The sequence below is a fragment of the Oncorhynchus mykiss genome, chromosome 2 (genome assembly GCF_057628025.1).
Source record: "Oncorhynchus mykiss isolate SJ-2025 chromosome 2, ASM5762802v1, whole genome shotgun sequence".
In the NCBI taxonomy this organism is placed as follows: domain Eukaryota; kingdom Metazoa; phylum Chordata; class Actinopteri; order Salmoniformes; family Salmonidae; genus Oncorhynchus; species Oncorhynchus mykiss.
The window spans coordinates 60,670,342-60,692,516 of NC_143023.1; the positions used below are offsets into that span (position 1 = coordinate 60,670,342).

At 41.4% G+C, this 22,175-nt stretch overlaps 1 protein-coding gene across 1 annotated transcript; it reads right to left on the reverse strand.

The window, feature by feature from the left end:
• Window positions 1-1,223: 1,223 nt before the first annotated feature.
• Window positions 1,224-21,845, reverse strand: LOC110492890 (dopamine receptor D4). The gene is made up of 4 exons (XM_021567361.3): window positions 21,537-21,845; window positions 14,015-14,127; window positions 11,055-11,740; window positions 1,224-2,443 (listed from the first exon to the last, which is right to left on the reverse strand). The coding sequence occupies exons 1-4, from the start codon at window positions 21,807-21,809 to the stop codon at window positions 2,232-2,234; spliced, it is 1,284 nt and encodes a 427-aa protein (XP_021423036.3). The 5' UTR covers window positions 21,810-21,845; the 3' UTR covers window positions 1,224-2,231.
• Window positions 21,846-22,175: the final 330 nt, after the last annotated feature.

Sequence of the window (22,175 nt, forward strand, 5' to 3'; positions counted from 1 at the left end):
ATCTAGCTAATGATTAACCCATTGTGGTAGACAATACAGAGAAGCAACCCCATGCTTCAGCCATGTAGTCACGATGCTGCATCAGAAGGGTGATAATGCTTTTTGCTAAAATAACACACTTGTCTGATAATATTGCTTTTCATCAATATGTTATTGGACAAATTTCTGAAGGGGAATATTTCATTTTAAAGATTTAATATAGGCTATATGTCATCATTGAAAGGGGGATGGTTTTATATTTGTTTTCCAAACAATCAGTGTAAATATCAGATTTTATGGTTGGCTATAAGGTACTTGCCCAGACTGCAAATGAAACATGAAATCACCTACAATTGAAACTCTGCTAGCTTAACTTGCTTTCCTGTGATCTTGGCCTGGGACAGAAATGTCTCATTCGGGCCAGTAATTTTCACTTGTTACTGGCGAAGTGTGCCACTGGCAAATTTACCTTAATGTCAAGCCCTTGCGCTGCATCATTCATGGGGGACTACATGTTTACTGTTGCCTTGTTTATTTTGAGAGAAGCTTCCCTCTACATTGCTGACATAAACAATCACCCCCACTCCAGTAGTTACTTTGGATCACGGGGAGGGAGTTAGAGGAGTTGTCAAGGGCCATCTATTGACAGACAGTCCAATACTTTGTGGGTTTCTGACTGTAATGAGAGATGACACTCTCAGATCTACATAAAGGCATTGGCTTGGGAGAGACATGCATCCCTCTTTCTTGTCTGTCCATCCACCTTCACAATTTCACCTCCATAATCACATTTTACAGCAGTCCTATCCAAAGTGGACCCAAAGTACGTTTCCACTCGGCTGTCTCTCCTGTCCTTGAAACAACTCTAGAACGGCCATCTCCATTCTCCTAGTTGAGATAGACTTGAATATCTTTGAATATAATTTGCGTCTGATGTCTTGGAGGAGACTGAAGGAGAATATCTTAACTCATTTGGGTCATAGTGTAAGGGAGACTTGTCATAAGGGGGTTTGTGGAAAAACAACGTTTATGGAAGGACTGACATTAAATCTTCCAACTCACACACCCATGATGTAATCTGAGTCATAGATACACAGGGTGATTACCATTTCCAGTCACTCCTCTAAATGCCCTGAATTGCATTTGACATTTATGTTAGCTCATAAATGCTGCAGAGCTAGTTTTCACTGCCCTGATTTGAAATAGGTCTAATGTTTTTAATTCTTTCTCCACCTGTTGTTGTTGCTAGGCTAACCTCTGTCCCCCACATGTGGCTGATGGACCAATCATCCTGGGGGAGAAGTTTGCGAATGTAAATTACTCTGTCAATACTTGTCACATTGCAAGCAGATGGTGTCTGAAATTGCTCCATCATATTTCATCCTCCCTCTTAAAGCTTTCTCCTTGGATTTGAACCATGAAACTCTTGTTGTTGTTTTTTTTTCTTGTATTGGATACATGATTTGTGCTGCTAGGCAACAGAGAGGAAACTGTATTTGTTATTTAGCCCTTTTTTTTAATCACTTTGTCCGTTTGTCAAAAGCCTCAATTTCCGTATGGGCGAGAGGGATATTTTTGGATGAGGTTTAATTTTGTTGTGGGGATCTTTGTCAGACTCAGTCAGGAGTTGGATTAGGATTTGCAGTATAATCATGGTTGTGTGGAGAAGTGTTTTATTTTTATTTTTGTCAATGACGCAGTGTTCTAACCCCGGTCCTTAATGTCCACACAGTTTAGGGACAGAAGTCCTAATTTAAGTGAGAAAAATAAGTAATCTTAAAGATACAATTTAATTACCACTAATAATCTAAGAAATTGATGCCTTGCTGGTATTTCTTAGCACCTTTTTTAGTTGGAGGGATTCAATGCAATTCCTTACCACAAAGCTTTCCACATAAAACATGGAAACAACATATGGTAAGCTGACAAACAACATTGCTGTCACAATAGGATAAATCACAAGCATTTATCAACAGAAAAAAATAAAATCCCAAGTGGGAGAAAAATATGCAATCGCAAGATTTTCTGTACAGCAAAGCACACATTTGATATCGTAACATCTTACAATGGTATTGTTCATTGTGCTTTTTTTGTCCATTCATCAGCGGTGGTGCCTCAGCCTGGTCCCAGATCTGTTTTTGCTGTGTTGTCAATGACCATATGAGTTACAACGACAATAGAAATGACAATGACCATAGGAGTTCCTTGTCATGATGACAAATCTGGGACCAGGCTAGTTGTGCTCATCTTGTCTATCGGTATATACAGCAGCTGTGGAGGAATTTATTGAAGTAGTTCCTGAACTCTGTGTTGAAAACTGTGTAGATGATGGGGTTGAGGGCGCTGTTGACGTAGCCCAGCCAGGTGACGATGCTCATCAGCCATGGGGGGATGTAACAGGTGGCACACAGGGCCCGCATGGTGTGGACCACGAAGAACGGGGTCCAGCAGAACAGGAAGGCACCTGGGATGGAATAGACACACACATACAGGCAGTCAGGCACATACACAAGCAGACACACAAGGTGCACGCACACGTAGGAAAACAGGTACGCGGTACTCACAAACGTAGGAACATAGGTACACGGTACGCACGCAGGCACGCACACACACACACACACACACACACACACACACACACACACACACACACACACACACACACACACACACACACACACCACAAAGTGGGAGGTTTATACTGAGGCTCTTTAGATTTCTGCTTAAGAAATCGTAAACCACAGGGATAGCAGTAAAATGACACCTATAGACTTCCCTCATTTATGAAACGATTATATGTCAGGCTGACACAGGCTTGAAACTCTTTATTACTACATATGTAGGATCTTAACTTTCCTGCAATGCAGAACATTTTAAATGTGTAGTGCATTTGAGGTTTAAAAATGCTTCTGAAATGTGTAATTTCCACTTAGAAATTTCAAACTTGATTTTCCCCTACAAAAATGTCCAGTAATATTATAATCCACATAACAATTAACATTTCCTGTTGCTGCCAGATTATTCTCCTGCTGTAGCAAATTGGCTCAAAATAAGATCATACTCGGACTCAAATGGCACCCTATTCCCTTTACAGTGCACCACTTTTGACCAGGGCCCATGGTAAAAAAGTAGTGCAATTTATAGTAAATGGGGTGCCATTTGGGACTCAAAACCAATTTAATAACACAGGAATTGCTAAATATATCATGAGTCTTACTTTGAGGACATCATTGAGTGGCGAGTGGGAATAGATCTAGCTAGCAATAAGTCAAACGCAATCAAAATCAAAGATTGGGCCCTATAAATACAGTTTACCCTCTTAGGGCTCCATTCAGATGGCTGTATTTCAGATTGAAGTAGTCTGAAGAGACCCTGCTGATAGGATTACGTTTTTTTCTTCTTCCACTGAGCCTAAATTACACCTGCATCATGAAGTGTGATCATATCCTAATGATATACTGTAGGTAAAACTGCTATTTACAGAAATACTTACAACAGGTCATTTCCATATCAGAGGGATAGCAAGGGTTGTTAGAACTATGCTAATGGTGGATATACAGTAGGGGGAAGTCAGCCCCATTCTGTATTGTAAATTGACAAACGGCATTTAAGATCATACGCTTGCCCATACATGAACCAATTGCTCAAACATGAGCAAAACGCACGAGGAATACTTCAGATACGGATCCATCAGTTAAGCTTGATAGAACTGCCCCAGATCGAATTATGTTTGTATGTAAAGAAGTACACCTGCCAGGCAGCTTCCCTGCCTAGCCACCTGCTTGGCTGAATAATTCAGAAATGCTGATGGGATTTCTATTAATATCTAGAATGAACATTAGGATGAGTGATAGATAGATAGACACTAACTGTTGCATGCTGGGTAGGTCTGGGTTGGGTCCCAGATGTCACCCTATTCCTTATAGTGCACTACTTTTGACCATGTCCCATAGAGGTCCGGTCAAAAGTATTGCACTATATAGGGAATAAAGGTGTCATTTTTGACATATCCCTGCTCTGAGCGTCAACTCCCTTTGGAAGCTGGGCTTTCCTTTCTCCAACTCATTCACTTACTGTGGAGGGAGGCCTTTGGCTGAACAACATAATGTGAGGCAGAAATCTGATTAGATTTTATCCCCCCAAAAATGCAGCTATCTCAAAGGAACTCAAGCTATGGATAAAGTGTCCAAGTCATCTAATGTAGGGTGTCTTATTAAAACCTGGTCCCCTTGTGGGTCCCCCAGGACCAGTATTAAGAACGCCTTATCTAATGTAATAATGTGTTTCTGAGTTCATTCCTACCAGACAGCTCCATCACTCCTGCCATCACTCCTGCCAATCCTGCCATCATCACCTCCTACTGCGCCATCGAGATGGTTGCATCACTGCCTGGTATGGCAACTGTTCAGCCTCTGACCGCAAGGCACTACAGAGGGTAGTGCGTATGGTCCAGTACATCACTGGGGCCAAGTTTCCTGCCATCCAGGACCTCTATACCAGGCGCTGTCAGAGGAAGGCCCTACAAAATGACAAAGGCTCCAGCCACCCTAGTCATAGACTGTTCTCTCTAATACCACACGTCAAAGGGTACCGGGGCACCTAGTCTAGGTCCAAAAGACTTCTTAACAGCTATACAATTACCTCGAATTACCTTAACTCAATTACCTCGACTAACCTGTGCCCCCGCACATTGACTCTGTGCCCGTACCCCTTGTATATACAGTAGTGAGGCTACTGTAATCTTACTGCTGCTCTTTAATTATAAAAAATTAATAAAAATGTACTTATCAATTATCAACACTCATTTTTCTCAAAACAGCATTGTTGGTTAATTAAGGGCTTGTAAGTAAGCATTTCACTGTAAGATCTACATCTGTTGTATTCGGCGCATGTGACATACAATTTGATTTGACTATTAAATAAAGGGAGGGATATGAGGTTGAGTGAGGCTAGTTGGAATGGTGTTGTCTCTCAAAGGAGAGTCCCTTATTGTCAGACACCCCCTGACTTTGAGGCATGTCTATGTATTTTACCCACATAACTCTTTGCAGTCTACATCAGGGGTTCTCAAACTGTTTGGGTCCGGGGACCCCTTTTGTGATTGCAAATTCATCAGGGACCCCCTCATAGTCAGAAAACAACTTGAGTGTAATACAAATAGTCTACAAGGAGTTTTACTATGACGTCTACAGTGCAAGACTGGACGAACCAAATCTCAGGCCCTGGGAGAGAACATGTAAAAGGCCCGCCTCTTGGCATTGGAGAGAAAATGTTGCCATTTTCAAGCTGATATCCTGCAATTGTACACATTTTGTCACTGGGCAAAGAGATGTTTTGTTGTTGCAGCTTTAAAGCTAATATCCTGCAATTATACACATTTTTCTGTGAGGCAGAGAGAAAACTTTGCAGTTTTAAAGCTTAAATTACAGCGCGTTTATGTATATATACAGTAGCAGTCCAAAGTTTGGACGCACCTACTCAATCTTTCTTTCTTTTAATATTTTCTACATTGTAGAATGGTAGTAAAGACATCAAAACTATGAAATAACACATATTGAATCATGTAGTAACCAAAAAAGTGCTACACACACAATTCAAAATATATTTTAAATTTGAGATTCTTGAAAGTAGCCACCCTTTGCCTTGTTGACAGTTTTTCACACTCTTGGCATTCTCTCAACCAGCTTCACCTGTGGCGCAGAGGTAAATGACACTCTATCTCAGTGCTGGAGGCACTAAGATAGGTTCGAATCCAGGCTGTATCACAACCGGCCGTGATTGGGAGTGCCATAGGGCGGCGCACAATTGGCCCAGCGTCGTCCGGGTTATTGTAAATAATTGTCCGGGTACATAAGAATTTGTTCTTAACTGACTTGCCTAGTTAAATAAATTAAATAAAAAACCTGGAATGCTTTTCCAACAGTCTTGAAGGAATTCCCACTTATGCTGAGCACTTCTTGGCTGCTTTTCCTACACTCTGCGGTCACACGCATCCAAAACCATCTCAATTGGGTTGAGGTCAAGTGATTGCGAAGGTCAGGTCATCTGATGCAGAAATCCATCACTCTCCTTATTGGTCAAAGAGCCCTTACACAGCCTAGAGGTGTGTTTTGGATAATTGTCCTGTTAAAAAAACAAAATGATAGTCCCCTAAGCGCAAACCAGATGGGATTGCGTATCGCTGCAGAATTCTGTGGTAGCCATGCTGGTTATTGTGCCTTGAATTCCAAATAAATCACTGACAGTGTCACAGACAAAGCACCTCCACACATCACACCTCCTCCTCCATGCTTCACGGTGGGAACCACACATGTGGAGATCATCCGTTCACATACTCTGCGTCTCACAAAGACATGGCAGTTGGAACCAAAAATCTCAAATTTGGACTCATCAGACCAAAGGACAGATTTCCACCCATCTAATGTCTATTGCTCGTGTGTCTTGGCTCAAGCAAGTCTCTTCTTCTTATTGGTGTCCTTTCGTAGTGTTTTCTTTGCAGCAAATCGACCCTGAAATCCTGATTCACACAGTCTCCTCTGAACAGTTGATGTTGAGATGTGTCTGCTACTTGAACTCTGTGAAGCATTTATTTGGGCTGCAATCTGAGGTGCAGTTAACTCCAAGGAACTAATCCTTTACAGCAGAGGTAACTCTGGGTTTTCCTTTCCTGTGGCGGTCCTCATGAGAGCCAGTTTCATATAACATGGACTTGGTATTTTACCAAATAGGACAATCTTCTGTATACCACCTCTACCTTGTCACAAAAAAAACTGATTGGCTCAAATGCATTAGGAAGGAAAGAAATTCCACAAATTAACGTTTAACAAGGCATATCTGTTAATTGAAATGCATTCCAGGTGAGTAGTTCAGCTGGTTGAGAGAATGCCAAAAGTGTGCAAAGCTGTCATCAAGGCAAAGGGTGGGTACTTTGAAGAAACTCAAATTTGTTTTTAACACTTTTTTGTTTGAATACTACATGATTCCATATGCATTATTTCATAGTTTTGATGTCTTCACTAATATTCTTCAATGTAGAAAATAGTAAAAAATAAAGAAAAAACATGAATGAGTAGGTGTGTCCAAATTTTTGACTGGTACTGTATATATATATATATATAACATTTTGGGGTATTAGTTTGAGTTGAAAAGCTGATAATTGAGTAGTGTGGATACCAATATCCCTGTGAGCCAACCAGGCCCAGGGTTAAGAACATCATTTAGACATTTTTATTTAACATTTATTTAACCAGGAAAAGCCCAATGAGATCCAGAATCTCTTTTTCAAGAAGGCAGCAACAATCAGTACCTTACAGAATTAAAACGTACAACAATTAAATACAATTCAACAACATGATCCAGCCTAAAAAAACATTTACGCTCCTCCGTAACAGTCTCCCATCAAAATTGTAGATGAATAATGTTACACTGTATTGTATGACACACTTGAAACGTATTTCATGGATCCCTTGGTTGAAAGTAATTTCATCTGTTAGTAATATTCATAAAAAATATGAAATGAAATGCAGTACCGCCACTGATCCCACTTTGAGAATACCTTGGTCTAGACGACTTCTTCTGTTTGTCGCATGATTTAGATTTGATCAACCTGTATGTCAAATCTATTTAATTGACACCGGGTTTTATCCTCAAATGCCATAGTATATAGGCCATGCTTCAGTTCTGCCTTTTCAATAAATACACCAACTCCATTAATACACACCATTAATACACACCATCCCTGGACAGATGGACTCAAAGATGGCACAAGGAAACAAGGCTGATCGAGGTCATTGAGTGTTTCTCTCTCTTTCTCCTCTCTCCTCCCCCCTTATCTTTCTCCCCCTTTTCCCTTGTTCTCCATCTGCCCTATAAGACATTTTGCTCAGTATTTATTTGTGTGTGTGTGTGTGCTGTTCCTTTAGTGTACGACTTTGCAGTATGGATGATTTTGGCATGGGGAAGGGAAGGATCATCCAGAATAATTTCCTGTCATGCCCTCTGCCTGTACCCTGTGGGGTTGTGTGTGTGTGTGTGTGTGTGTGTGTGTTTGTCTACTGGAACAGACTACAGGATTGGCTCTCTGGCTTAAAGCAGTTGCACAAGTTCTCACAGGCAAGGAAACTGCATGAAGAATATGTGAAATGCTAGAAATGGCCATGCCCCGGATAATTGTCATTCAATTTTGATAATACATTATCCTGTACAAGTATCTTTGCTCAGGTGTATTTCTGGTTCCATACTTCCAGTCAGAAGGCTGAACACTCTACCAACAAAATGGTGATGCTGTAGGGATAACATCATTTCTAGGTCTTAAGGGCACAGGTAAACCTTACATGATGATTGGATAAAGGATTACGTTTAAGTTAATTAGCCAGTATTCGCTAAATGGTATTATAATAACTTGTTAGGCCCAATAATGACCCTGTTTATTTAGACGTAAGAAATATGTAACTGTCATGGCTTTAGAAACTTCTGATAGGCTAATTGACATCATTTTAGTCAATTGGAGGTGTACCTGTGGATGTTTTCCAAGGCCTACCTTCAAACTCAGTGCCTCTTTGCTTGACATCATGGGAAAATCAAAAGAAATTAGCCAAGACCTCAGAAGAAAAAAATGTAAGACCTCCACATGTCTGGTTCATCCTTGGGGGAAATTTCCAACCGCCTGAAGGTACCATGTTCATCTGTACAAACAATAGTACACAAGTATGAACACCATGGGACCATGCAGCTGTCATACCGCTCAGGAAGAGACGCATTCTGGCTCCTAGAGATGAACATACGTTGGTGCGAAAAGTGCAAATCAATCCCAGAACAACAGCAAAGGACCCTGTGAAGATGCTGGAGGAAACAGGTACTAAATTATCTATATCCACAGTAAAACGAGTCCTATATCAACATAACCTGAAAGGCCGCTCAGCAAGGAAGAAGCCACTGCTCCAAAACCACCATAAAAAAAGCCAGACTACGGTTTGCAAATATACATGGGGACAAAGATCGTACTTTTTGGAGAAATGTCCTCTGGTCTGATGAAACAAACATAGAACTGTTTGGCCATAATGACCATCGTTATGTTTGGAGGAAAAACGGGGAGGCTTGCAAGCCGAAGAACACCATCCCAACCGTGAAGCACGGGGGTGGCAGCATCATGTTGTGGGGGTGCTTTGCTGCAGGAGCGACTGGTGCAAAATAGATTGCATCATGTGTCAGGAAAATTATGTGGAAATGGGTCTTCCAAATGGACAACGACCCCAAGCATACTTCCAAAGTTGTGGCGAGATGGCTTAAGGACAACAAAGTCAAGGTATTGGAGTGGCCATCACAAAGCCCTGACCTCAATCCCATAGAAAATGTGTGGGCAGAACTGAGAAAGTGTGTGCGAGCAAGGAGGCCTACAAACCTGACTCAGTTACACCAGCTCTGTCAGGAGGAATGGGCCAAAATTCACCCAACTTATTGTGGGAAGCTTGTGGAAGGCTACCTGAAATGTTTGACCTAAGTTAAACAATTTAATGGCAATGCTCCAAATACTAATTGAGTGTATGTAAACTTCTGACCCACTGAGAATGTGATGAAATAAATAAAAACTGAAATAAATCATTATTTTTACTATTATTCTGACATTTCACATTCTTAAAATAAAGTGGTGATCCTTACAGACCTAAAACAGGGAATTCTTACTAGGATGAAATGTCAGGAATGGTGAAAAACTGAGTTTAAATGTATTTGGCTAAGGTGTATGTAAACTTCCGATTTCAACTGTACCTCAATGCCGGGATGGGATATGCCACTGTACCTCACGCAGAAATACAAAACAAAATTCTGGAAATATACCCTTTTCACTGGGACCATTGAGTGCTGAAGCTTGTAGCGCATGTTAAAATCATCAGTCCTTCGTTGCAACACTCACTACTGAGTTCCAAACTGCATCTGGAAGCAACGTCAGCACAAGAACTGTTCGCCGGTAGCTTCATGAAATTGTTTTCCATGGCCGAACAGCCGCACAGAAGCTTAAGATCACCATACACAATGCCAAGCATTGGCTGGAGTGTCGTAAAGCTCACAGCCATTGGACTTTCAGTGGAACGCATTCTCTGGAGTGATGAATCACGCTTCACCATCTGGCAGTCCAACGGACTAATCTGGGTTCGGAGGATGCCAGGAGAACGCTACCTGCCCAAATGCATAGTGCCGACTGTAACGTTTGGTGGAGGAGGTATAATGGTCTGGGACTGTTTTTTTATGGTTTGGGCTAGGCCCCTTAGTTCCAATGAAGGGAAATCTTAATGCTACAGCATACAATGACATTCTAGACAATTCTCTGCTTCCAACTTTGTGGCAAAAGTTTGGGGAAGGCCCTTTCCTGTTTCAGTATGACAATGCACAAAGCGAGGTCCATACAGAAATGGTTTGTCGAGATCAGTGTGGATGAACTTGACTGGCCTGCACAGAGCTCTGACCTTAACTCAATCATACACCTTTGGGAGTAATTGGAATGCTGTCTGTGAGCCAGACATAATCGTCCAACATCAGTGCCCGACTTCACTAATACTCTTGTGGCTGAATGGAAGCAAGTCACTGCAGCAATGTTCAAACATCTAGTGGAAAGCCTACCCAGAAGAGTGTAGGCTGTTACAGCAGCAAAGGCAGACCAACTCCATATTAATGACCATGATTTTGGTGTTCGACAAGAAGGTGTCCACATACTTTTGGTCATGTAGTGTACTTCTCTCGACCCATATCTCGCACCTGCTTCGTGGTATCTTAATATAACCATAATGGCGTTCCGATCCCAGTGCAGCTCAGTGTAAACAAGCGTAACAGTAGGGTCGGAATCATCTGGCTAGTTCTCTTGGTGATGACTCAGACCGCACAATGCACAGAAGATTGACCATGAATATATTTACAATTAATATTTTGCGGTTGTTGTGTGGCTTTGTTTGTTCAGAGTACATTTAGTTATTACAACAGTTACATTAACAGTTGCATCAGTGCCCAACCAACAGTGTTACCATAATAGAAAAAGTGCAAAGTGCCAACCAAACAGATAAGAAAACAAAAATGATCCAACTCACCCACAACGACAGGAAGCACCTTCATGGCCTTCCTCTCTCGACAATTAATCTTGGCCCTCTTCTTCTGGTGAGGGTCGGTTTGGGGGTGGAGGTTGTACCCAATGTTAGAGTAGGCCACCACGGTGGGCACAGGGCCGTCCTTGTACTCTGTAGTTGTTAACGAGTTGTTATAGGGGCGGTCTGGTGTGTCTGGTGAGGAGTTATTATAGGGGCCGTCTGGAGAATCTAGGGGGTAAGGGTCCAGCTCTTCCAGATTAATATCCTTTAGCTCTGGCTTCATGTCTGTTAGCTCCTTCCTCTTGATAATTGGGGGTAGAGGAGGAGGCAGGGAGTCCAGCGGGGGCAGTGAGGCAGTTGCGTCCTGGAACTTCCTACAGACCAGGATGCTGCTCCTCAGCTTGGCCTTGCGTGCCTCCTCCCACCTCCTCAATCCCCGGAACATGCCGCAGTAGAGGAGGAGCATGATGGGACAGGGAATGAAGAAAGAGCAGACAGAGGAGTAGACCACAAAGTTGTCGTCCTCCAGTTTACACTCTGTAGAGTCCCGCTGCGGGACGTTTTGGATGCCAAACATGACGGGTGAGGCCACTGCCAAGGCCAGGATCCACGTGGCGGAGAGCAGGAAGATCTGTCTCTGATCAACATGCTTAAGGTTGTAGTTGAGTGGAATGGAGACAGCGATGAACCTGAATTAAAATATATACCAGAGAAAAGATTGAGAGGAGCTGTATTCACTATGTTTTCTCTTTGTAGAAGAGAGACATTCATTAATGATTTCCTTTGATCTATCATTATATACTAAACAAAAATATAAACGCACCAAGCAACAATTTCAAAGATTTTACTGAGTTTCATTTCATAGAAGGAAATCAGTCAACTAAAATGAATTCATTAGGCCCTAATCTATGGATTTGACACAACTGAGCAGGGGCACAGCCATGAGGAGGCCTGGGAGGACCAGCCAATCAGAATTAGTTTTTAGGGCTGGTCTCTATTACAGACAGAAGTACTCCTCAGTTTCATGAGCTGTCTGGTTGGCTGGTCTCAGACGATCCCGCAGCTGAAGAAGCAGGATGTGAAGGGCCTGGGCCGGCGTGGTTACACATGGTCTGCGGTTGTGAGGCCGGTTGGAGCTACTGCTAAATTCTCGAAAACTACGGAGATGGCTTACGGATAGATAAATGAACATGGCATTCTCTGGCAACAGCTCTGGTGGACATTCCTACAGTCAGCATGTCAATGACACACTCCCTCAGAACATCTGTGGCACTGTGTTGTGTGACAAAACTGAACATTTTAGAGTGGCCTTTTATTGTCCCCAGCACAAGGTGTACCTGTGTAATGATCATGCTGTTTGGCAAAGGAGAAATGCTCACTAACAGGGATGAAAACTAATGTGTGCACACAATTTGAGATAAATAATATTTTTGGTGCATATGGAACATTTCTGGAATCTTTTATTTCAGTTCATGAAACATGGGACCAACACTTTCCATGGTGCGTTTATATTTTTGTTTATTATAGTACAGGGGTGTCAAACTCATTCCATTGAGGGCAGGGTGTCTGCTGTTTTTCCCTTTCAATTTGTGTCCAATTAAGACCTGTACAACCAGGTGAGGGGAGTTTAACTAATCAGCAACCTTAACTCATCAAACAAGGGAGGACCGAAAACAGACACTCGTCCTTCCGTGGAATGAATTTGATACTTGTTCTAGTACATTACCTTTGACACAAATATATTATGTACACTGAGTGCAAAAAAACATTAGGAACACCTTCAGAACAGCCTCAATTCTTCGGGACATGGACTCTACAAGGTGTCAAAAGTGTTCCACAGGGATGCTGGCCCATGTTGACTCCAATGCTTCCCACATTTGTGTCAAGTTGGCTTGATGTCCTTTGGGTGGTGGACCATTATTGATGCACACGGGACACTGTTGAGCGTGAAAAACCCAGCAGCGTTGCAGTTCTTGACACACTCAAACTGGTGCGCCTGGCACCTACTACCATTCCCCGTTCAAAGGCACTTAAATAATTTGTCTTGCCCATTCACCCTCCTAATAGCACACATACAAAACCAATGTGTCATTGGTCTCAAGGCTTAAAAATCCTTCTTTAGCCTGTCTCCTCCTCTTCATCTACACTGATTGAAGTGGACATCAATAAGGGATCATAGCCTTCACCTGAATTCACCTGGGCAGTCTTTTATGGAAAGGGGCATGTGTTTGGATCCTTTGGTAGGCTTTAATTTATTTAAAAAATTATATTATTCCCATTTGTGTGAATGCTAATGAGGTTTTCTTGGCTACAGGCAACACAGAGGCAACAAATACCTCAACAGGCCCTATATATCTTAAAGTCAATGATAGGCGTTGTAACAGTGAGCAATGAAAAGGATAAATTTATCAGCTAATGTTCCCATGCAAATGCTACCAGTTTATCAAATGGAAACATATTTTATCCTGAGGTTTTATTTCTTGTAAGTTTTTCTCTCTCTGCTTCATTTGTGCTTTCCGTTAACACTGAGTGGTTTCAGGAAGAAAGGGGGAAGAGAGAGATGACAGGTCATTGCTGGAGATATGGTTATTTTCCTAATCCTATCTAGTGGAGGAGACACTATAACCTATGACTTGGGCTGATAGCAAAAGCAGCAGGGGTCTCCTCCCTTGTGCTGCTAACGCTGCCAGCACAACTCCCAGCAAAGTGCTTTGGGAGAGAACATGTTAGTATTGGTATTCAATGGCTCAAACATTCGGACACAGGGTAGGAAAGTTAATTGGAATCCATAGATTATTTTAGTGAACTTGACCTAGCTCAAACATCATGGGGGGGATATCAATGAATCGACTCATGCTTGTATTGCAGGGCTGTTTCTGTCATAAGTCACACTTGATGTCAGCGCTTTGACCACCACCTGAGAGGTCGGACCGAATGTTAACAGAGAGTTAAAGGTCGATAACCTGTCGATGCTGATGGCGCAGAGGTTGAATATGGAGGCCGTACACAGCATCACGTCCATTGTCATCAGGCCGTCGCAGACATGCATGTTCAGTGACCACAGACCACCCTGGAACTGAAACAGAGCAGCAAACACACACGGTCAGACAGGCAACATCACTGAACTTAAAAATAACTTTGTCTCTTTCTCAATCTTTCCTTGATTCCAAGCTGCCTTTCTCCTCATCTCTTTCTCAAAACACATGAAAGAATGTGATAGGGTAATGACCTTCGATATGCTCCTTCGGTATGGTTGAGAAGGAGGCAAGGACATAGGATGCAAGGAATCGTGGAAAGATTAATTGAGATAAAGCCAAGGTCTGCTGACTACCCTTTGCCCCTCCCTGCCCTCTGATGACTTCCACAAGGTCTCGCCCTTGGCTAGCGTTCTGCACCCACCAGATTGGCTGTGTGTGAAATCAATTTCCTCATTAGCGCTGCTGCAGCTCTATCATAGAGCTGAGCAGAGTGAAGCCCCTCTGGCTGATTGGAAATTGCAGGCGTGGAGCATATGTCAGTTATGACAAGTTTTGGCCTTGACACAATTTAGATGATTTTAACGGTATTCTAATCACATATTTTAATTGGCTTGTTATTAATAACTTCTTTCTCTCTGATTTGGCTGCCAGGTTGGGGACATGTGTTCACTGTCATGTAACGTGTAACATGTGGCTCTGTTCCAATAACATGTAAAAACACATTTCTCCTTCCATCATTCCCATTACGGAAAAACCACATGAATTTCACGTGAAAAATTACATGAATTCTCATGTCATATCATTTAAAGGCATGCGTTTTTTGAATATTTCTCAGGTGATGATAATTCACATGAAACTTCACGTGGATTTTCACATGTTTATGAACCCAACCTTTCACATGTGGATTCAAATTTTCACGTGCACATTTTTGTGATGCCCTGCAAACAAAAACGAGTCGTTAGAAAACACACAAACAAGTGTTTAATTTAGAGTGTTTTCAAATTGCATATATGACTCACTTTGACATACATGATTACATTGTGTATTATTATTTATACTAGGGCTGGACGATATGGCCAAAATATATCACAATATTGTTCTAATTTTTGACAGTATGATGTTATTTTATGTTTTTGAATAATAACAGCTATTTATATGAGTAGTGCATGACCATAGGGTGGCAACAAATACATTCTAAGTTGTTTTAATGGGTCTCTCTCTCTTCGGATTGTTTTATCAATCAAACTTCAACCAAAAATCTTTCTCTGCATTTTCATCTATTTCTGTATTTTCTTCACTCATTATCATTCCCACACTGTTCCACACGTTTTTGTCTATGAATGCCTCCATTTTGTGAAAAAGTCAATTTTCCTTTATCAGAAAAATGATTATATTTTATGACCATGACGTATACTTAACACAAATATAAACGCAACACGTAAAGTGTTGGTCACAACGTTCATGAGCTGAAATAAAAGATCCCAGAAATCTTCCATATGCACAAAAAGCTTATTTCTCTAAAACGTTGTGCAAAAATGTGTTAACGTCCCTGTTAGTGAGCATTTCTCCTTTATCAAGATAATTAATCCACCTAACAGGGTTGGCATATCAAAAAGCTGATTAAACAGCATGACTATTACAAGGGTACACCTTGTACTGGGGAAAATAAAAGGCCACTGTAAAATGTTCAGTTTTGTCACACAACACAATGCCACAGATGTCTCAAGTTTCTTCACCAGCGGAATCGTCTGAGACCAGCCACCTGGACAGATGATGAAACTGGATTGGCACAATAGAAGAATTTCTGCACAAACTGTCAGATACAGTCTCATAGAAGCTCATCTGCGTGCTCGTCAACGTCATAATCGACTTTAGTGGGCAAATGCTCACCTTCAATGGCCACTGGCATGTTGGAGAAATGTGCTCTTCGAGGATGAATCCTGGTTTCAACTGTACCGGGCAGATGGCAGACAGCGTGCAAAGCGTCTTGTGGGCGGGAAGTTTGCTGATGGCAACATTGTGAACAGAGTGCCCCATGGTGGCGGTGGGGTTATGGTATGGGCAGGCATATGCTACGGACAATGAACACAATTGCATTTTATCAATGGCAATTTGAATGCACCGAGATAGCATGACCAAGTCATGAGGCCCATTGTTGTGCCATTCATCCGCTGACATCACCTCAGGTTTCAACATAATGCACAACCCCATGTTGCAAGGATCTGTACACAATTTCTGGAAGCTGAACGTTTTCCAGTTCTTCCATGGCCTGCATACTCACCAGACATGTCACCCATTGAGCATGTTTGGGATGCTCTGTATCGACATGTACGACAGTGTGTACCCCTACCCTTTTTAGGTATCTGTGACCAGCAGATGCATATCTGTATTCCCAGTCATGTAACATCCATGGATTAGGGACTAATGCATTTATTTCAATTGACTCATTTCCTTATATGAACTTCAACTCAGTAAAATATTTGAAGTTATTGCATTTTGAGTTTATGTTTTTGTTCAGTTTATTTTCAATAGATTCAATGGCAGTCTTTAGTTTCGCCACACGGGGCATTGTGCCGATTTCTAGGTAGATGACCTTTTTTCATCAATAACTAGGGTATGAGCAGGGCTCAGGTAGCCTATCTCTAATTGGATCACTAACATTTTGAAGCTGAGCTCTTTGCTCGTGCCCTGCTGCACAGTACAGTCCTATCTGCATCAATAGGCCTACTGCTATGTAGTAAAATACAGTTTACTGCCCAGCCATAATTTATACAGCAATTATTATTGAACATGTCCTCACCTGGGATTTGAATCTCTTGGTTTACGGCATTCCGATCTTCCTGCTACGCCACCATGTCTGTGACAATGACTGAATACAATTCACCTGTATTCCGACACTTTGGACTTAAAACTAAATCTTAGCTTTGTTAAAAATACAGAAAACCCTCAAATTGCTACAAATAAGTCAATTATATCAATGATGAAAGACTAGTCAGACTAACTGACTATTAACTGATTAACTAAAATAGCAATGCAGATGGAACTCTTTTGCTAAGTGCAGAGATGTATTATACAGTGCCTTCAGAAAGTATTCAAACCCCTTGACTTTTTCCACATTTTGTAGTGTTACAGTCTGGAATAAAAAATATATTGAATTGAGATTTTGCCACTGGCATGAACACAATACCCCATTAATGTCAATGTGGAATTATGTTTTTCAAATTTTCTACGAATGAATTAAAAATGAAATGCTAAAAGGTCTTGAGTCATTAAGTGTTCAAACCCTCTGATGTGGCAAGCGAATAAATACTGTAAATCCAGGAGTAAAACTTGTCTCAACAAGTCACCTAATAAGTTGCATAGACACACTCTATGTGCAATAATAGTATTTAACATGATTTTTGATTGACTACCTCATCTCCCACACATACAATTATACGTAAGGTTAGTTGAGCAGTGAATTTCAAACACAGATTCAACCAAAGACCAGGGAGGTTTTTCAATGCCTCACAAAGAAGGGTACCTATTGGTAGATGGGTAAAAATACAAGAAGTAGACATTGAATATTCCTTTGAGCATGCTGAAGCTTTTAATTCCATTTTGGATGGTGTATCAATACACCCAGTTACTACAAAGACAAAGGTGTCCTTCCTAACTTGGTTTCCGGAGAGGAAGGAAACCACTCAGGGATTTCACCATGAGGCCAATGGTGACTTTAAAAAAGTTACACAGTTTAATGGCTGTAATAAGAGAAAACAGGATGGATCAACAACAGTGTAGTTACGTCACAAATAGGCACTAAAGTAAAACTGCAATAAATGTGGAAAATAAATGTACTTCATGTCCTGAATACAAAGCGTTATGTTTGGGCCAAATCCAACAAAATAAATCACTGAGTGACACTCTTCATATTTTCAAGCACGGTAGTGTCTGCATCATGTTATGTGTATGCTTGTCATTGGCAAGGACTATGGATTTTTGTAGGATAAAAAGAAACAGAATAGAGCTAAGCACAGGCAACATCCTAGAGGAAAACCTGGTTGTCTGCTTTTCAACAGACACTGGGAGACACTGAAATTCACTTTTCAGCAGGACAATAACCTAAAACATAAGGCCAAATATACACTGGTGTTGCTTACCAAGACCACATTGAATGTTTCTGAGTGGCCTAGTTACAGTTTTGACTTAAATTGTCTTAAAAATCTATGTTAAGACTTGAAAATTACTTTCTAGCAATGACCAACAACCAACTTGACAGAGCTTAAATAATTGTTTGAAGACTAATGTGCAAATATTGTACAATGCAGTTGTGCAAAGCTCTTTGAGACTTACCCAGAAAGATTCAAATCTGTATTCGCTGCCATAGTGATTGTAACATGTATTGACGCAGGGGTGTGAATACTTATGTAAATGAGATATTTCTGTAAATCTAAAAACATGTTTTCACTCTGTCATTATGGGCTGTTGTAAATGGGTGATAAAAAAATAGAATTTTCAGGCATTTTGAAGTCACGGGGTATGAATACTTTCTGAAGGCACTGTTGTTAATGAATGTGTAAGGGACTTTGTGGGGAAGCAGGAAAATCAGAGTACCCCAAACGCAGAGGCTGTGAGTTAAAATCCCAGGTGGGGTCATATTGACAAGTCAGTACTAAGTGATCATGTCAAACGTAATCATATTCTGATTGATTAAAGATTTGTACATTATTTCTGCTGAACAGCATGCACTTACTTTAAACCTCCCCATACCATTTCATTACTTATCATGGTTTAGGACCATCTGGGACCATCACATGATGTCCTGCCGACTGGTAAAACAAATGTCTTGAAAACATCTTACAAATGTCCTAACATGCTCATCCAGTTACGTTCTTGGGTTGATGTGTCATGGTCCCCTGGAGCTTTTTGTCAAGTTTCCGTTTTGTTCCAGTAACATTCCCAAAGACGTTTCTACTACCTTCTCGAAACGTTGTGTCATGGTTCCCTGGAGATTTTGTGTAGTTCCAGGGGTGTCCCCAAGGATGTTATTGGGATCTTGTGTCATGGTCCGATGGAGGTTTTTGTTTAGTTCGGGAACTAAACAAAAACAACACCCAGGGATGTTTTTAGGACATTCTTGGGATGTTGTGTCATGGTCTCCTCCCCTCCTCCAGGGGACCATGACACAACGTTCAGAGAAGTCCTAAAAACATCCTTGGGGACGGCCCTGGAACAAACCTGGAACTAGGCAAAACCTCCAGGGGACCATGACTGTTTAAATTGAATTAATGTAAATTATGCTTTTTAAAATAAAACATTCTTTCTAGATTGAATTTGATACCTGGGCTTTCACATGTTCAAATGTTGTCATGTGTAGTTTAATTTTATCATGTTATAATTTTGCATCCCCATGTTATCAGATCTTTACACGCGACAACATTTGAGCACATGTGAAGACATGATCTCGTGAAAGTTTCATGATATCACATGTTGAAAGATTGCATCCCCATGTTGTCACACTTATTTCACGAGATCATGTTTTCACATGTGTAGTTTTATGTTATTGCATGTTGCTTTTAACATGTTGTCACGTTTTCACGTGATCACAAAATTTATGTGGTTTTTCTGTAAGTTTCCTTCTTTAAGTCCTTGAAGTAATCACTGAAAGCGAAGATTCCATCATAAAGCCGATTTATGGTCAATCTGGTTTCTGTATTAGTCAAACAGCATTTACAGCGATGTGGCCTCTGCAGAAATCAGGGCATTCAAAGTCTTGCTCATCGTTGAGCAGAGCAGAGCTGTTGTGAAGGAAGTTGTCAAGGAAGTGAGTTTGTGTTTATACAGGACGTACCGCCCCCACCTACCGTCAACCAATCATGTCAATGCAGAGTTATATGGAGCCCTCCACATTGTTACAAAATTTGGGTCGTGCACTGCGATGCGGTATGGAGCTTGACTTGGACTTCGGAGGCTCCGCAATTGCTTCACACCCAACGTACGGAGTCTCCGGACCACATTTCCGGATCAAGCATAAATCGTATTTTACACCAGTCATGTTAAATCAGCATTCCCCCCCAAGGAAAGGAGGAAAGGAGGGATGCGAGGCATGATGGATGCATTCTCAAAGAATTAGAACAGGACCCCCCAATTTCATCCATCGATTCATCCATGGTCTCTTTCCGACTGGCCAGTTGGTTGCTATATCAAGCACTCTTGAAGGGGCCATAGTGGTGTCCAGTGTGATGCTTGGGACAGTGACCCTGGGAATGGAATGTTCTGTCAGTGAAAAACCATTGTTCCTATGCTGGGTCTCTTGGCTACTAGTGGCTGTCTGGCTGAGGGAGGGGGGGGGGGGGCTGAGAGGACGCGCTAGTCAGCCTCATTTCCCCGGCCCAGTGTTGACTGCCTGCTGGGACAAATGTGTGTATTGTGCTGCGATTGTTGAGGCATGTGCTGTGGCAGAACGGATGGGGATGCAGCCGTGCAATGACTCGCTGCAGGGGGTTTTGGTCCCATCAGTGGAGAGGCAACCCACGCATCCCCCGAGGGGTCAAATACAGTTCATGCCTACAGTGTAGTTACAGCTGTGTAGTTGTTGGCGTTAGATTGAGTTACAGGTTTGGGAAATTCTGCCAATCCACAGTCATTTTTTTTATTTTACCTTTATTTAACTAGGCAAGTCAGTTAAGAACAAATTCTTATTTTCAATGAAGCCTAGGAACAGTGGGTTAACTGCCTGTTCAGGGGCAGAACGACAGATTTGTACCCTGGCAGCTCAGGGTTTTTGAACTTGCAACCTTCCCGATAACTAGTTCAACACTCTAACCACTAGGCTACCCTGCCGCCCCTATAAGTAATGACTTATAGACAGTAGATCTAAGCGTATCTGAAATACTTAGAAATAGTATAAATATTTGTGAAGTTGAAAATTCAGTATGATCTGGTGAAGTCATGTCTCAAATACTCAGTGGTGTTTGCAAGCCAAATGAGAAGTTTTGACAGAATAGCTTTGACAACAGCAGCAATCTAGGCACACATGCCTTAGCAAACCATTGGATTAATGAGCTAACTGTGTTTCTCCAGCATTCACATCATCCAGTCTGTGCAGTGTTCACCTTGCATCAGCTGCAACACATGTAAATTAACCTGGCCCCAATAGATGATAGGTTGTTAGACAATAACCAATTGTGTAAATATGGCATACATACATATATGCATAATATCAATGACAATTGATATTATTGGTTAATAACATGTGGTCTTTTCTGTCATAATCTGTGATTTGGATTGATAGATGTTATATTACATTATAAACAATGTTACATTATGTGCTCTAATTTGAAATAGCTTCCTATCACAATTAATTGGCCCTTTTGAATGAATATCATAAATGATTATAATGATTAATACTATCACTACTACTAATATTATTAATATGAATCATCATCATAAAGTCACATTGTTTTAATCTTAATAAAATGCATGGCTTTGACTGAGGCACCATACCATTTTGAGACATATTACTCACCTCAACATATATAAACAGTGGCAAAACCAAAACTGCCAACATCAAATCAGCCACAGCCAGACTGACTATGAAGTAGTTGGTTGTAGTTTTCAAAGCTTTTTCCCTGTACACGCTAAGGCACACAAGCAAATTTCCACAAATGATGACCACAATTAGCAATATTCCGAATATCAGAGCAGGGAAGTTATAGTCGGTGTCCCGGGTTTGTGCGGTGTTAATTTCGGCACCCAGAACTAGCACGGTGTTGTTTGAGACGGTGAGGTTGGCTGGCATTTCTGCAGACAGCCGCTCTTGCACCTAAAAAGATCCACTCTCCCTTTCTCCTAATAGAAGAAGATGAAGTTCAATCACAGCAGGTCCGAGAGAAAGCAGCAGTCTTGAAAGGGATTTTCATGTAGGCATCTCTTCAAATAGGTATACAGGATGGGTTTCTTTTGCCATCTCGAAGTCTTCATCACTGAAAACTCTGTTGAGACGCCTTGTTGTTGTCCTTTATTATATTTTCAGCACTGTGCACGCTGGACAGAGCCACAGAGCGTCATGCTTTCCAGCAACAAGCTTGCTCTTCATGCGCGCTCTCTACGCGGGGTTCCTGCTGACAATAACAGGCAGCAAAATTACTGCCAGTCGACCCTGACC